The following is a 16,451-nucleotide window of genomic DNA, read 5'->3' as shown; positions in this document are numbered from 1 at the left end:
TTAAGTATTCTAAAACATTGCATAAGCCATGTTATCTTAGTTAAAGAGAGATGATACCAAATAAAAGAATTCCTTATATTTGTACAATCATTTTATCTTACAGTAAGATGCAAAGAAAAGATATATATTATCGTGAAATTATTAGTTTTAATCAACCCCGACCTCACAGACCTGATTCCTCCACTGTCCTTTTTTTTTTGGCCGTGTCTTGTGCCTTGCACAGAGTCCTAACCGCTGGACCACCAGGGAAGTCCCCTTACTGGTTTTTTATATTTATCATTTTTATAGCACATATCTCATTGCATCTCAATTATCTGTTTACACATCCACCTCTTCCATTCGATGGTGGGTTCATTGATGGCAGGAACTACAGGCTATTCGTCTCCAGTCCTCAGCTGAGGACCTGGCATACCGTAGGGCATATAACATGGTCATAACATGGGAAAATAATGGAGTTAGATCAGATGAACTCCTTTGTCCTTAGAACTCTAATTGTCTAAGCCCTTATTTCTAGTATATCTCTGCGGAAGAATAGTCCCTAAAAGGTCTCATTATTCAACAGGAAATACTGAGATAAATAATAGGGTTGCAGGGAATTCCCTGGAAGTCCAGTGGTTAGGACTTCGCAGGTTTGATCCCCGGTCAGGGAACTAAGATCCTGCATGCCTCTCACTGCAAGGCCAAAAGAAAAAAAAAAAAAAAATAGGGTGGCATAAAAGGGAAAAGAAGCAAAAGATACTGCCCATTTCACTCCAACTCTGTAGAGTCACTGCAGGGGCTGTTCTGCTTTTAAAGAGCCAGCAAACTTGTTACTGCACAGAATATCATTTCTACGTGGAGCCATCAGGAAAGTTCTGGGAGTTAAGCATGACCCATGCTCTCTCTCCCTTTTCAAGGATGTACATACAAATGGGGTTCCTTTCTTTTCTTGGTGGAGATAAACAATGATGGAAAGGAGGCTTAAAATAAGAAAATATTAGCTTGCCATTCAAGTGTACTGACAATCCCTACATGTACCTAAACGTACACACACATGCGTGCGCACACGCGCACACACACACACACACACACACCCATCTAAGGGAGAGGTTATTCCACAAGGATCAATAACACTGTCCGGTTATCACGTCTTAGAGCCACGGGATATTTTTAGAGCCAGACACTTCTTAGCAAGAGAGAAAATTCCATGGAAGCCCCTCACATGTCTTTCTCCTTTTTGTGTTCAGGATACAGCTGGTTCCAAACTCTAAGGGAAAAACTGAGTTGACAATTGGGCCTAGGGGATTGGTGGGGAGCTGAAGCCCCGAACGATTATGACAAATACACTATTTACAAGGAAAAAAATATGTATGTATATAAAAAGAGTGTGCAATATAATCGCATCACCACAAAGCAAACACTACTTATTAAGATGATCGGAAACAGCAGGGAACACAACAGTGCCGTAGAAGAAACCCTGTCAACTCTATATAAATACATTTGGCAGAAGATAAATCAAACAAGAAGAGACTCCATTTGGCTGGGAACATTACTTAAAATTAGTGCTCAAATAGTAGTGTGGCTAAAATCAATCCAAAAGCAAACCCACTGAGTTCCCCACAGTGTCTCTTCATCAAAAATGGGGTTACCACTTGGGCTCTACTCCTTTCTTTTTACTCTGTGTCATGCTACTGTGTAATTTGCATTTGGGCTTTCATGGGTTGCAGAGTAATATGATTTTTAAATTCTTGGATGACTCTATAAAAGTTAAGCATACAACCACACAGAAATTTAACTAACATAGGATTCTATGTTAGTTAAATATCTGTTTTAGTTCAGAGAAGAGGGGTCTCTATGAAAAGGTTGAAAAAAGATGCCTTTATGCCTTTCTTTACCCCAAGGTTATGTTGGCATAGCCACAGTCTGAGTGTCTGAAGCAAATTTGTGTTTTTCAAGATATATATTTTAACTGCAACTCTCGTCTCCTTTCTTACATTGCCTTTTTTGGGGGGTGGGGCAGGGGGTATTCTGTCTATCTTTGAATCACTTTTGATCAGAGGCATCGACAGTGGCTTCAACCATCTCCTATCAACAATAAAGGCACACAAGTACAGATGCAACCAGAATGACATTTCCAGATGACTTACTAGGCAGGGCAGGAGAAGGCATTGCACATTTTGGGTTCAGTTGCTGGCTTGGCTCTTGCATTGCAGAATGAGGAATTGACTTGAGTGTTTTGATCCCGTAAGCAAATGGCCTTGACACTTATGTAACCTAATAAGACATGAGAAGTTACAAAGTGAAAACTGCAGATAACCAATTCCATTTAGTTTCCAAGTTTAGCTTCGGGTTTACCAGGGTTCTGATATTTTACTGAAGATACAGAACCTAAATATTGTATGAAAACACTTCCTTCTGATAAAATCTACAACTCATGTGAATTCCACCCTAATGCCACGCCCCCCCAAGATAATAGTTTTCATATTTTAATACTTTTTAACATGTAGCGTCATAGTTTTCAAGACTGCCATGGATTCTAGAACGATATAGTAATAAAGGCAGCCTTTTGAAAACAGGGCAATATCTGTTTGAGGGAAATACCCCACAAGCTTTAACTCACACTGCACATATCTAATGGAAAATGTTCTTCAAAGAAAAATCTTGGGGGAATTATGTGTGGAAACTCTTAAGATTTTGCTTTTTCATGAAGCATCTTCTATACTTCCCTGAGAGTATGTGCATATATAAACAAAAAGTTGAACTCACTGAATATGTGTTCATACTTGTCCGCAAGGACTCTGGTTTTTTGTTTCTGTCTGTTCACCCCACTGCCTTGTTTTCAATATTCATTTCAGGACCTCTCATCAAGATACACTTTATTTTGTGTGTGATTAACTGTATGTGTCAGCTCCCCCCATAGGAACGCTGCCTCCTCTTTCAATTGTCTTTATTCACATGGACTTTTCCTTAAAGTGGAATCTGAGCAACAGTGAAAAGTCACTCCCACTAGAATGATTAGGTTGAAGGGGGTTTACTTTCAGGAGGAACCGATCAAAATACTGGGACTCCCTAAAGTTAAGAGTTTGCTTCTGGAGAACGTATTCATTTGGACTTGTCTTCTCTTAGACTTCCGACATGCTACGGTCTGTGAGTCACACGAAGGTGTTGCTAGCTCAAGGCAAAGGAGAATCCCATAATGCACTTGTCCAGCATCCTCCCCTTGGTTGTATTTATTCCCTGTAAATGGAAAATGGACTGAACCTCTCTCTTTCCCAAGGAACCTGTGCTCTCTCCGGAATACCAGGAAGTTATTGCGAATGATCTCAAAGAGCATTTCATACATGAACTGCTCATGCTCGAAGACTACGTGAAAAAGAACATAAAGATTATGGTTTCTGTTCTGTTAAAAAAAAAAAAACCATAAAATGATACATGTGTGGCATGTGTCTGAGTATGTGAAACACATGTGTTTTTATGTTTGCTTAAGAAAAAGAATACAATGATATAGACCAAAGTATTAACATTGGCTATTGCTGATTAAAAGATTATGGGAGATTATTTTCTTCTTTATAGCATATTGCTTTTAAAATGTGTATTAATAAAAAATATATTCCCTTTTAATTATTGAATATATATTTTTAAAAAGAAGTATTTCCTCATATTTTGTTAACTAGCATGGGCAGCTGAAGACAGAATTTCTTCACTTTCTGTATTTCTGCTCTGTCTCTGGTCCCAAGATGTCCCAGTTTGCTCAGTGGGATGGACACAGTAGGGAGACCCGCTGTCACCAGGTGCTCTGAGCATGAGGAAATGAGCTTCATGCTTTGGTTTCATGGACTTATTTATGGACTCATTCTTCTTCCCAAAGGGCAAGTGTGACAAAGATTGACTTACCAACCAATATGTGATATTTTGGGACCTAATAAAATGCCTCCCTTCTACGCACTGAGAGGATGGCTGTTGTTCTTCCTTCCTTACAAGGGCTGTTTCTCAGATTTAATCCATTTCCCTGTGGGGCTGGAACGCCACTGCTCCCACGTGTCAGAATGCTGTCTTAAGTCTGCCTTGCGTGTGCTTTCACTGTCTTGCCCCTACCTTCTCTAAGTCCCACTGGGAGGCTGACAACAACAGAAAAGTCAGGACAGAAAGACACGAAGCTGTGAGCTGAAAAATCCATCAATGACTCAATCCTTACATTTATAAGAAATGGACACATGTTTTATATTTCCCCCCCCCCCTTGTAAGTTTCAGATGCGTAACTTTTGAGTCCTGGTTGTGGCTGACTTGAGATTTGTGTGAGTTGGTTCCTTTCTACATAGGAAAATCCCCGAAGAGTACAAATAATATTTGCTTTTTTTTTTTTTTTTCTTACAGTGACAGTTCCCATAAAGATAGTTCTTTTGTTGCTTATTTAAACCATACAATGGAAAGACGTCTGGAGTGAAAGAACCTGGTTTTTTTTTTTTTTTTTTTTTTAAACAGGGCAGGTGGGGGGGTTCTACAAAAGGAAACTGAGGCGGCAAGTGGGGGCCAGACCATGCGGGGTCCGGTGGGCCACGACGAGGAGCGTGGGTTTCATCCAAGTGCAAAGAGGAGCCATGGATGACTTTGAAGCAGAAGAACATAATTTCATTTTTTTTTTCTGTTGCTGTAATATTTTTTTTGAATTATTTTTTTATACAGCAGGTTCTTATTAGTTATCTATTTTATACATATTAGTGTATATATGTCAATCCCAATCTCCCAATTCATCCCACCACCCATCCCCTGCCCGCCACTATTCCCCCCTTGGTGTCCATGTTTGTGCTCTACATCTGTGTCTCTATTTCTGCCCTGCAAACCGGTGAAAGACCCTGTTTAAGGAGAGACGTGGAAGACAGTGAGGAAATCAACTACCTCCACCACAGGAGAAGGAGCAATCTGACTGCACTGTACTCCAGGTGTGGCTGTGTCTTTCTGAGGCTGGCTGAGTTCCATTCACGACCTGGGGAAGTGCATACTTCCAAGATATCCCCGGATTTTTGCCTTGCATCAGAATCTGGACAGTGTAAGATACAAATCAGAGATCAAGAGACAGGTCAGACCCTGGAATTCCAGAAATCTCACTGAACATTTTAGAGATATTTGCATGCCATTTTGACCTCCAAGCTGGTTCACATCATTGTTCCCAAGTATGTTTTATGTTGATTTAAAGTTTGCCCATGACACTTTAAAATGTGTACCTCTAGAGCACCAGACCTGTGATTTAGAAAGACAGTAGGGAAACAGGACATTTGCTATAAGCCCATAGCCCTCAGTTCTAGGCATATCCAATGAATAAGGCAAGAAAATAGATTTTTACCTTATGTTGAAGGAGAGGTTATACTATGAGGTCTCAATCTTCACTTTAAACTTGAAAGCCTAGCATGATACTAACACATACTGGTGCTCCACAGATAACGGTTGAAATTGAATCAGCGTATATAGATTTTTATGATTTATCCTGGGCCACAACTTATAATCCCTCTCCTGGATGCCAGTAGATGCTAGACACAAGGGAAGCACTCAGAAAACCTTAGAATACCCCACTTGGCGTCCCTATCATCAACCTTAGAATCCAGGCAGATTCCCAATAGGATTTCCAAAGAGAATCTGCCCAAACAGTAGGTGTCTGTTAACTGTGTACCAGGATGAGCAGATAAGACAAAAAGAAATATGATCAGAAGCAGTGGTTGGTAATATATATACTGGAATGGATTTGACCTCAAAAGGGCAAGGACTTGGGATAAATCTGATACTATCAGGTCTGACTACTAAAATAAGAGCAATCATTTACTGGCACTTTCCAGGTGTCAGACACTCTGCCGGGCTTTTCCTATGCATTATTTCAAGAGTCCTCTAACAACTCTATAATGTAGGTGTCTATTTTTTCATCAAAAAAAACCCCAAAAACTGAGAAGAATGAACTTGTGCAAGATCACACAGGTGACCGGTGAATGAGATTAAAATAGAATTTAGGCCCTCCAACAAAATGTGCCTAAAGACTGTAAGATATCACCTTTTTATTTTTTTTCTTGGAGTATAGTTGATTTACAATGTTGTGTTACTTTCAGGTGTAGCAAAGTGCTTCTGTTATATGTGTGTGTGTATATATATGTGTGTGTGTGTGCACATATGTGTGTATGTATATATATTCTTTTTCAAATTCTTTTCCATTATAGGTATTACAAGGTATTGAATAGAGTTCCCTGTGCTATACAGTAGGGCCTTGTTGTTCATCTATTTTATATATAGTACTGTGTATCTGGTTCATCCCAAGTTCCTGATTTATCCCTCCCCCCCACCCCTTTCCCCTTTGGTAACTGTAAGTTTGTTTCCTATGTCTGGATATCACCTTGTTTTTGGTGTAGGCAAACACATTATTTGCCTCCCTTCCTGATCCTCTCTTTTCTTAACTACTTCTCTTTGTTTTTTCTTTCAAGCTCAAAGCAAGAATACAAACAGCTGGTTTTCTCCCAACCCGTGTCTTGTGAAAAACGTGTGTTACCACCAGAGCTGGGCATTCATGGCCAAGAAGCCATGAATGAATTTTAACAGGTTTCCAGTTAAAAATAGGAACTCCTGGCTCTATCTCTGTCTGGTGGGATCCCACCTCAATTAAAGTTGGGTGGGTGGCAGCAGTTCAAGGACCTCCTTACACCAGACCACTCCTTAGGATACTACAAAATGGTTTCCACTTTGCTATTAGCTTAAATGTCTCCAGAAGTATTATGGCTTGCTCTGAAGATTCCATGGTGTAGTCATCATTTGTCATCCAACAAAACAAATCCTGGTGGCCCCCAGAAACAACCAAATTGTTAATAGATGGGTCTTTCTTTCCCTCACCCCCATCCAAAACAAAAAGCAAACAAAACACAACAGGTAGTACCATTAAAATCAACAAATGCCGAATTCTCATTAGTCACCAATGAAAACCTTCTCAAAATCAAGGTGTTAGGAGTCTTTGAATTCCGAGGATCTTTCTAGTCTTTGCTTTTCTTATTTTTGCAGCTAAGTGATACAAACTGTTCTTGGAATCATGTGTTCAGTTATGTTATAACATTTCATATATTTTGGATAAATAGAATGCTTTCCTTATTTGAGATTTTTTTGCAGTGTTTTTGTTAATGTCTTCATGTGATATTATGTAAACAGAGACACTATAGAGCTTTGTTCACAATCAAGCTAGAATTTTGAGAGGAATTTCACATTCAGAAGGTAATACTGATGCTTATGGATATTTCAACTCAATTTCTCCTTGAGTTAAAGTGATATCTCAAATGTGACACTTTTGGTTGCTATTTTCTTTATGCAATAGTAATGCAGAGTTCTTGTAGGGAAGAAAATAACGCAGCACACCAAGTGTGCAAGCATGGCAGTAAAATACAGGTGAAATGTATCAGAGTTAGACTGAGCTAAGGCTCAAGATCAGGATGATATTACAATAGAATGGAGTTGCATCACACATGCACATAAGATAGACAAATTCAAGGGCAAGCGTGATAGAGACAGAAATCCACTCACTTAGCTCCACTTCCTAGTACCACCCCACCCCACATTCAGACTAGATCCTGACTTCCACTGCCGCAGGGGAAAGGGATCCCCAGTAGAAATGCAAAGAAAAGAAAAAATAACTTTAGTTCTTGCCTTTGCAATGTCAAGGACTTATGTTCTGGTGATTTAAGAGTGGTTTAGCACATTTTCAATGAGCATTTGAAATATATTCTACTTTTACCTTTTAGACAGATTCTAGAACCTAGGCCATACATGGCATGTGGTTTCACTGTAAAAATTTTAAAATGTTGCTGTGAACAGCAGGATGCATTTAAGAGAGGGAGAAAAAAAAGGGCTGTGAAGGTCAAAGTGTCATCGCTATTAAACAAACAAAAACAACCAAGATGTCAAGTTTCCCTAGGCTTCCAGTAAAGCAATCCATAAAATATTATTGATGCTACCATCAAGAAGAGAACGTAGGCACTCTCTCCCATCAAATGTGTCTCTGCGTCTGGACCCATACATTCCTCTCCTTCTGTTACCCAGGATGTCCTGTCCTGGCTCCTCCCAGGATGCTCAGCCCGGGTTGTCCACTATTGCCCTGGATCCCATCTTCCCTCACCTACTTAAGGGCGTCACTGCTAGTGTCGTCCCCTCTCTCTTGAGCCTTATTGAAATGTCCCCGTCTATTGGATCATTCGATAAGCACATGAACATGCTATTATATCCCTCATCTCAAGAGGAAAAAAATGATCTCACCTCTACATACACTTCCAGCTCACATTCACTGTTTCCCTTTATAGCAAAAATCCCCTCTAAGAGTTGCCTTGACTTTGGATCTCTGCATATTCCTCATTCTCCCGTGGTCCCTCTTTCTCAGGCATCCCTCCGCACCACATCACTGAAACCTCTCTTTCAAGAGCACCTTGTCATTTCCAACAGTCAACGGCTTTGTCTTACTCAACCAATCACAAGCACTGGACATAGCTGATCACTTCCTCCTGTTTTTGCTATTAGAAACCCATCATTTCAGTTCTTTTCCTCCCTTACTGACCGACCGACCTTCACTCCTAGTTTCTTTTGCTGAATCCTTATTTCCTAATGACTCAATGTCAAATTGACTTCCAACCTCTCGACCTCTTGTTTTTCTATACTCACCCCTCTAGGTGATCTCATCCAGTCCTGTAGTTTAAGTGCAATCTACAGGTTGACCACTCCCAAATTCATAACTCTACACCAGCGCTTTCCAATAGAACTTTCTGCAATGATGACAAGTATTATACTATAAACCTGTGTTGTTCCACCTGGCAGCCACAAGCCACATGTGGCTCTTGAGCACTAGTATACATTGTGATTGAAGAATAAGACGTTATGTTTAATTTAATCTAAATCTAAACTTAAAGAACCACATGTGAGTAGTGGCTACCATATGGGACAGCACAGCTGTAAATGAAACCCATCCTCTGACCTCCACATTCACATAGTTAACTGTCTATTGAGCATCTCTACTTGGATGTTTAAAAGGTAAACAAAGTCCAACAATGAACTCGGGATTTTCCTCCCTGTTCTCTGAAAGGCTGTTCTTCCCAGTCTCACAAAATGGCAACCCAATCCTTCTAATTGTTCAGGCTAAAATAGAAAGTTGATCTCCTCTCTTTTACTCACACCCCACACCTAATCGACCAAGAAATGGTGTTATCTTTACTTTCAATATTACTCAAATCTGACCACGTCTCACTTTATCTATTGCTATTGCTGCTTCCTTGGTCTAAGCCGCCATCATCTCTTTGGATTTCCATGATCATGGCTCTCTAGGGATGAGGAGAAGCCATATTCTCTAGCGGAGGAGATGGACACATCCACGCTCAGGAATAATATGGTTACTTAAGAGGTTAAAAACAAAGTGCCATATAACCTGCCAAGGGAAATCAAATGTTACTGTGAACTTGGGGGGAGGGGATCACATGACTACCTAAGGAAACTGTGTAGCTGTTACTTAATTAATGAAGTATTTTGGTGATGATTCCCGCCAAGAATCCACAAAAGAACAAAAGAATTTGTTTTCTTTGAGGATTTCTATTCCCCCCAAAAGGACAAACTTTTATATTGAGTTTCCCACCGTCCTTCCCTTAGGTGAAGCAAAAATATGTAAAGATCCTTTGAAAAGTAAAACGTCTGAGCTAAAAGTAGTTAATAGCAAGAAGGCAACTAATCCATTTCATACTATCAAGGTAATAAAAGAAGCTTACTTATGCAGCCATGGCAAGAAGAGAAATAACTCCCACGATTTACTGTAAATGTGCACAAAATTATGCAACTTTAAATTACTAACTCATAACATATGTCGTAGCTGGTTATTGCCATATTACTAGTATAGTTCTATAGCCAATGGCCTACAGGACATATTGTTTATATTTTGTTTGTTGGACATATTAATGCATTCATTGAATGCACAAATGAATAAGACTCTCAACTTTAAAAAAAATCAAATGACTCACGGCTTCACTATAATGTGTGTGTATCTGTAAGGTCACAGGAGAGTTCTATGTGTAATCACGTAGGCTGAAGGACAATATTTGTGTAAACCAGCAGAAAGCTGACTTTAGAATTTACTTTAACATCAGCTCATAAAGCCTTCTTAAAGAAAGTAATTATTTAAACAAATAGACAACAAGATCAAATATATAAAAGATGAGTATTTGCCAATTACATTATTTGCTTCTCTATGATAATTCAGGCATTCTCTGCCCTTTTCCTAATCCTGTATGAGGAACAAAGTAACCAAGAATGGAATTCACAGCAGTTGTCTTATCTTTTACTGTTTGATGCTTGCCATAGCGAATCCTTTGGAAATAGACTGATCATCTGGCTGAAAGAATCTCTAAGTCCCTTCTTTACCCCATTCTGAAAAAAGACTGGACTTTGTTAAAAAAAGAAAAAAAAAAAGCCAATCCCACCCTCAGGAATGGCTACATAATTTGCGAGGCCCAGAGCAAAATGGAAATGCAAGGCCCCTTGTTTAAAAAAATGATTAAGGATTTCAAGCTGGTGACAACAGAACAGTAAACCAAACATAAGGCACTTCTGGGTCCAAGGTCCCCTGTGACTTTGCGGGTTCCACGTCCATGAAGCCACCTCTGCCCAACCTTAAGGCTGAGGTTTTCTCACCTGCATCAGTTTTAAGACACAATGAAAAATGTTCCAAATTCTAAATGGTCCTGCGGTCTAACAATGACTCTGCCCACTCCTCTTAGTGGAGATGACACCCACTAACTTGGCAGGCTTGGCTATACCTAAGTACCTCAGTGAGACCATGACCATCACCTTGACCACAGACAGTGCGACCCACCCGAAGCTCGGAAGCAGGACCGTGGGACGACGTGTGAGAACCGCATACCTAAGATTCTAACTGCCTCTGCGGATGCCGAGGAACGAACACATCTGAAACAATACGTCATTTGAAAATGCTAATTCCCATCACTCACATCTATTTAGAAATATTTTCAGTGACCCTGTCAAGCGCAGTCAATAACTTTTTTCAGCACTAGTGGAGAACACAAAGGCCCTCCAGGTCACATGGATGCCACAACCCTCCCCCCGCCCCCATCATTGCACAACATCACAATAACGCCCCGTGCTGCCTGTCGGACTGTATAGCCCAGCTGTGAAATGCACAAGTTTGGAAAGACCGCCAGCAATTCAGTCTACTTAACTGGACTTAGTCCAGAGGATTTTCCAGCCAACTGGCACTGGGTCTCTAACTTACAGTTGGCAAGCAACCTCCTTAAATGCTTCCAGGTCCTCAGTAGAACTGTGCAGTGTCTACCTTTAACACACCAACCACCTGACTTCAGACACAGCACTCAGTGGCTCTGACCGCAGGGTGCGGAGCTATAAAATTTACAGCTTCTTAAGTTGGAAAACCACAGACGACGAGGCTGGACTCTACCAACTGCCCTCCGAAGGAAGGGGGATGCAGGTTCCGCTTGGGGCACACAAAGTTAAAACAAAGGACACATTGAGTAGTCTTGGGTAAACAGCTTGCTTTCTGTCGCTCCCACTTTTAATTTGTAATGTGCAAACTATAAATGCCTTCAATCAGCTTCATTTTTGTTTCATTACTTAAGGCCTATTTTTCCTTTTAAGGAAGTTGTCCTAATTCTCCCATGGAAACTAAAGAGTTATGCATAGGTTCTGAAGACCGACTTTTTATTTAGTGCATGCTTGGAAGCTTATTTCTTGTCTTCAGTAATGTACTGGATCGCTTTAAAAAATAACAGCAGCAATACTTAGTGCGTTATGCCAGGCAAAGCACTGTACAAGCATTATCTCATTTAAAGCTGACAACACCACTCGGGACTTCCCTGGTGGCACAGTGGATAAGACTCTGCGCTGCCAAAGCAGGGGGCCCGGGTTTGATCCCTGGTCCAGGAACTAGATCCCACATGCATGCCACAACTAAGGAGCCAGCGAGCCTCAACTAAGGAGCCCTCGAGCCACAACTAAGGAGCCTGCCTGCCGCAACGAAGACCTGAGGCAACCAAATAAATAAATATTAAAAAAAATAATAAAGCAGATAACAATACTATGAGGAAGGCGCAGTGCTGTTAATATCTTAGTACTGTAGATGAATGCACCAATACACAAGGCCACGTAGCTAGTAAGTAGCAACACTGGGAACTCAAGTCTCTGATATTGTCCGACTCCCAAACTTGACATCTTAACTCTTGGGACACTGCATCTCCAGGTCTGAAATGTCACATCTAGGATTCTAATTTAAAGTTCTAAAGACTGGATGAACCGTTGAAAAGACGTTGTCACCGGGATCCAAGAGCATGCTATAACATTTACATTGTGCTATCGGGTTCCAACCTGAAAATGTTGTTTCTTGAACACGCTAATATCTGACTTAAGGATACATGATTTTTAATCTCCTCAATCCATTTTCCCCTGCATTTATAGAACTGTTGGATTTCACCATTGTTTTAACAGCTGAAATACAACCTACTTTATAGATTGACCCCTTCCGATAAATGATGAATTTCGCCGTACATTACGTGTTGACTAAGTCAGGGAAGGGATAGTTTTGTAGTGTAAATTCCTGTTTTTGTATAATCCTGTGATTTTTTGGAAGCCTCGTGATGTGAAAAATCAGCCAGTTGTCTTTGTCTTCTTATTTGCTTCAAAGCCTGAAAAACATGACCAGGTATCACCACTGCTATTAGGTGTGAGTGAGTTGGATTTGACAAGACACAGCACCACAAAGACCCCGATCGGGGCCTTGGAAGTACATCTGTGAGGCAGCTTCAAAGGTGTGGGCTGACACATTGAACCCCGACTACAGTTCTAATTCAACTCATCAACATTCCTCAGAGTTTAGTGAAGAGAAATAGTGTTCTCCGACCTGTCACAGAAGTATTTGCCATGAATTAACTGGAGGCCTGCACTTCAAATAGCAAATGGCAATCTCTAGACAAATGACGTGGCATCATGACAGCACATATGAATCGTCCTCTGGAGTCTGGAGTTTCCTATCATCTGTTCCGAATTTATTCTCCATTACTTCTTTGCCTCTTTTGTGTTTTGTGTCTTCACTCCATCCCTGCTCCTTGGATAATCTTTCCCTTACACTGATTTTATCGTGAGGCACATCTTTACTCATTTCAGCTCCTTCCCCTTGCGGGGGGGCGGGGGATGCAGACAGCAGGGTCACAAGGAAGGAGCCGGATGAGAAGGTAAGTCTCTGTCAGCGATGCTTGCACACCGTCAACTCAGTGATCAACGTGCCTGTCCGCCTGGTCCCCCGCCACCCCATCATCTCCTTTTGCCAAAGAGTGGAGGAAGTTGTTTATTATAGTAATTTTCTTTAGATGTCTTTTTCTGCCTTGAAACTGGCCTGTGGTTAACCTATTTGTCACTTACTGTCATTACAAAGGCTGCTGTATTTGTCAGCTGCAGGATTCTCTCTTGGTACACGATTAATTGGGAAAGGGTTTTCAAGGAGTTAAACACCCCCTTTTGCCCCTTAACAGAGACAGAAAAAAAAATCCTTAACATAAAGGAGAGCTTTCATTTTTAAGACCTTTTTTTTTTAAAAAAAAGGAATGCTGTAAAAACACAGGTGATCATATTTCAGTCCTAGACTAGCAACCTGTGTTATCGTGTCGTCCTGACTCACTGATTATCAGACGGAGATGAAGTTACTTTATAAATGAAACACTCATGATGAATTTCCTCACCTACCCTCCAACTGCATGACAGTTTGATGGAGAATATGACTCATTCACTGTTGTGTGTGAGAGAGAGACAGATAGAGAGAAACAGAGACAGAGAAAGAGAATAAAGGAGAGGAAGGAGAAAAGGGAGGGAGGGACACGAGAGGGGGAAGGGGGAGGCGGGGAGGTGGGGAGAAGGGGGGAGCGAGAGAGAGGGAGAGAGTGTGAGAGTGTGCATCAGCTAGCAAAAAAGCTGATCTTCAGTCACTTCTACAGAATGTATCATCTCTAAGTGGACACTTTCACTAATCATGAAAAAAAAAGAGAATTTTTGTGTTTTTCATTCTTATTGCCAAGGCTCCCTAAAATTATATCTTAAACGGGCCTTTTGCACTGCACTTATACAGAGGACAAAACCAGTGACCTTATGTTACCTATAGCTCAATCTCAAAACGGAAAAACATTAAATTTTCAGCCACACTCAAAACGTCCAGCATATAGACGTCTACTTCAGATTAAATGATTATTTTTCCACGAAGGCATGTGTAAATTTCAACTCTGAACTTCAGTTTTCACATTTCTACCACTTCAAAATTTAATTCCTTGTACAAGACACACACACACACACACACACACACACACACACAATTTAGCTATGTGATGTGCAGAAGATTTAGTTTTTCTTGTGTTCCCAAACCCAGTAAAATAAATATGGTAGGTCTATGCATAGTATCCTGAAGACTATTGAAATATAAGCTGACTTTTAAATCTTTCAGATGACTAATGAGTGCACTAGTTCAATGAGAAATTCCTTAGACTCTATGCCAGACTCATGTTGTAGGGGATAAGCTGAAATAAAGAAAGATGTGGAAATTATCTAGTTTATAATAACTGTGTCTGTAGTGATCTCAGAAAGTATATGGTTGCCAAATCAATATTGATTTCTTTCTGTGCTGGGGTGTGCACGTGTGTGTCATTTTCCCCTGGGCAATGCAGAAATATGATACAGGGTCATGAACATTAGCTCCATTTCTCCAAGTCATTTACATGTATATGGATGTCTGTACTTCAAAATAAAAACTTGATTGATGGACTTAAATAATGCCTAAAAATTTAAGACCTCAGACAATCATATAAATCCTTGATTACCCTTAGGAATTTCCTCTTGGCCACTGAGGAAATTAAGGGGCCAGCTCAGTCTAAATTGACATCCACCTGTTGCTAATGTTGGACCATGTAGAATCCGGGTTCCGAGAAGAATGAAGGTTTGTAACAGAGACAGTATTTGAAAATTGGGCAGGCACATGACTTGGTGATAAAAGTGAAAATCTGTTTTCCATTTAAACTGAGCTTCCCTATGAAGACATTCTGTAAAGTTTTGACATTAAAAATAACCAGAAGCAGAAGACACTTTTGTGTCAGGCCATGCACTTATTTCTTGAGGTTAACTGACAGCAGTCAATCTGTCCCAGGACTGCATTACCCCTGCCTTGCACTAGAAAACACCCAGAAATAAGTGAAAAGATCTGTTAAACCCACCACCCTGGGAGGGCAAGTTGCTGTTCTCCCAGATTAAGGTAAGTCAGCTGTGAACTAACTGGTCAGCAAGTTCTTATGTGTAAATTATTCACTTTGGGAAAGGCAAGCCTTTTAGAAAGCAGATCGATTCCTCAAATGCAATTGAGGAGATCAAATTTCAATATTTAAATGCCCTTCACTGTACTTAACTTTCAACTGTACAATTCTAGGACTAGTCCTAAGAGATGATGAAATCCAGTGGTTTTTAAAATGTGTACCGCAGAAGTCTAAGCCTTTCAGAGAACTTCAGATTACGACTGTGGTTTGGGACAGAAGGGCAGAAATGGGGAGGAGAGGCTGGCCTCTGGGCCCTGTCACTCTTGACTTTGGTCAGAGAAAGTCTCCTTTCACTTGATTTATTGTCTCCATGTATGATTTTTCAACTTGGAAAGAAGATTCTACTATTTTTTTTTTATTTTTAATATTTATTTATTTATTTGGTTGCACCAGGTCTTAGTTGCAGGAGGTGGGTTCCTTAGTTGCAGGAGGTGGGCTCCTTAGTTGCGGCAGGCAGGCTCCTTAGTTGCGGCTCGTGGGCTCCTTAGTTGTGGCATGTGAACTCTTAGTTGCGGCATGCATGTGGGATCTAGTTCCCTGACCAGGGATCGAACCTGGGCTCCCTACATTGTGAACGCGGAGCCTTATCCACTGTGCCACCAGGGAAGTCTTTCTACTCTTTAAATGAATGAATGAATTTTATCATCAGATGTCATTCATTCAGTAAATTTTTGTTTTTGAGTGACCACGATGTTCCAGACACTATGCCAATTGTGGAATCTACGAAGAGGAGTTAAGTCATCTTTTGGCAATACAGGGTTTCAGGTGCTTAGAAGAGCTTCAAGACAGTGTTACAGGACAGAGTAGAAGATATTAGTTTAGTCTGGGGAAATCATTTACCAAATGAGAAGATTGGGCCTCAGATAGTGTAAGTGACTCATGCAAAGTGACAGAGTAGTATCTGAGTGACCTGTATCACCAACTATTTATAGAGATGTTCCCTGTTCAGACTCACGTTGCTTCCAAAAAGAATGGGATCAACATACCAAAACTCGCTCTTCACATTTCTTAAAGACCTGAGACTATAATGATTTGGTGACATAATTTATGTCTTAACCATTGGTCTATCTCCAATGTCTATATAGGGCTGGGCACAAATGGGCACTCAAC

General features: G+C 40.5%; 1 protein-coding gene across 1 annotated transcript in view; it reads right to left on the bottom strand.

The window, feature by feature from the left end:
* ADAMTS18 (ADAM metallopeptidase with thrombospondin type 1 motif 18) overlaps positions 1 to 16,451 on the bottom strand; it is an 81,091-nt gene that overhangs the window by 23,684 nt on the left and 40,956 nt on the right. Inside the window, exons 14-15 of the mRNA XM_028166621.2 lie at positions 4,876 to 5,017; positions 2,127 to 2,253 (exon numbers count right to left, since the gene is read on the bottom strand). Coding sequence (XP_028022422.1) covers positions 2,127 to 2,253; positions 4,876 to 5,017 — 269 coding nt within the window. The remainder of the gene's footprint in view (positions 1 to 2,126; positions 2,254 to 4,875; positions 5,018 to 16,451) is intronic.

Source organism: Balaenoptera acutorostrata, chromosome 19 (genome assembly GCF_949987535.1).
Source record: "Balaenoptera acutorostrata chromosome 19, mBalAcu1.1, whole genome shotgun sequence".
Classification (NCBI taxonomy): Eukaryota; Metazoa; Chordata; class Mammalia; order Artiodactyla; family Balaenopteridae; genus Balaenoptera; species Balaenoptera acutorostrata.
The sequence above is the reverse complement of the archived record's forward strand: the minus strand, read 5'-3'. Positions and strand labels throughout refer to the sequence as shown.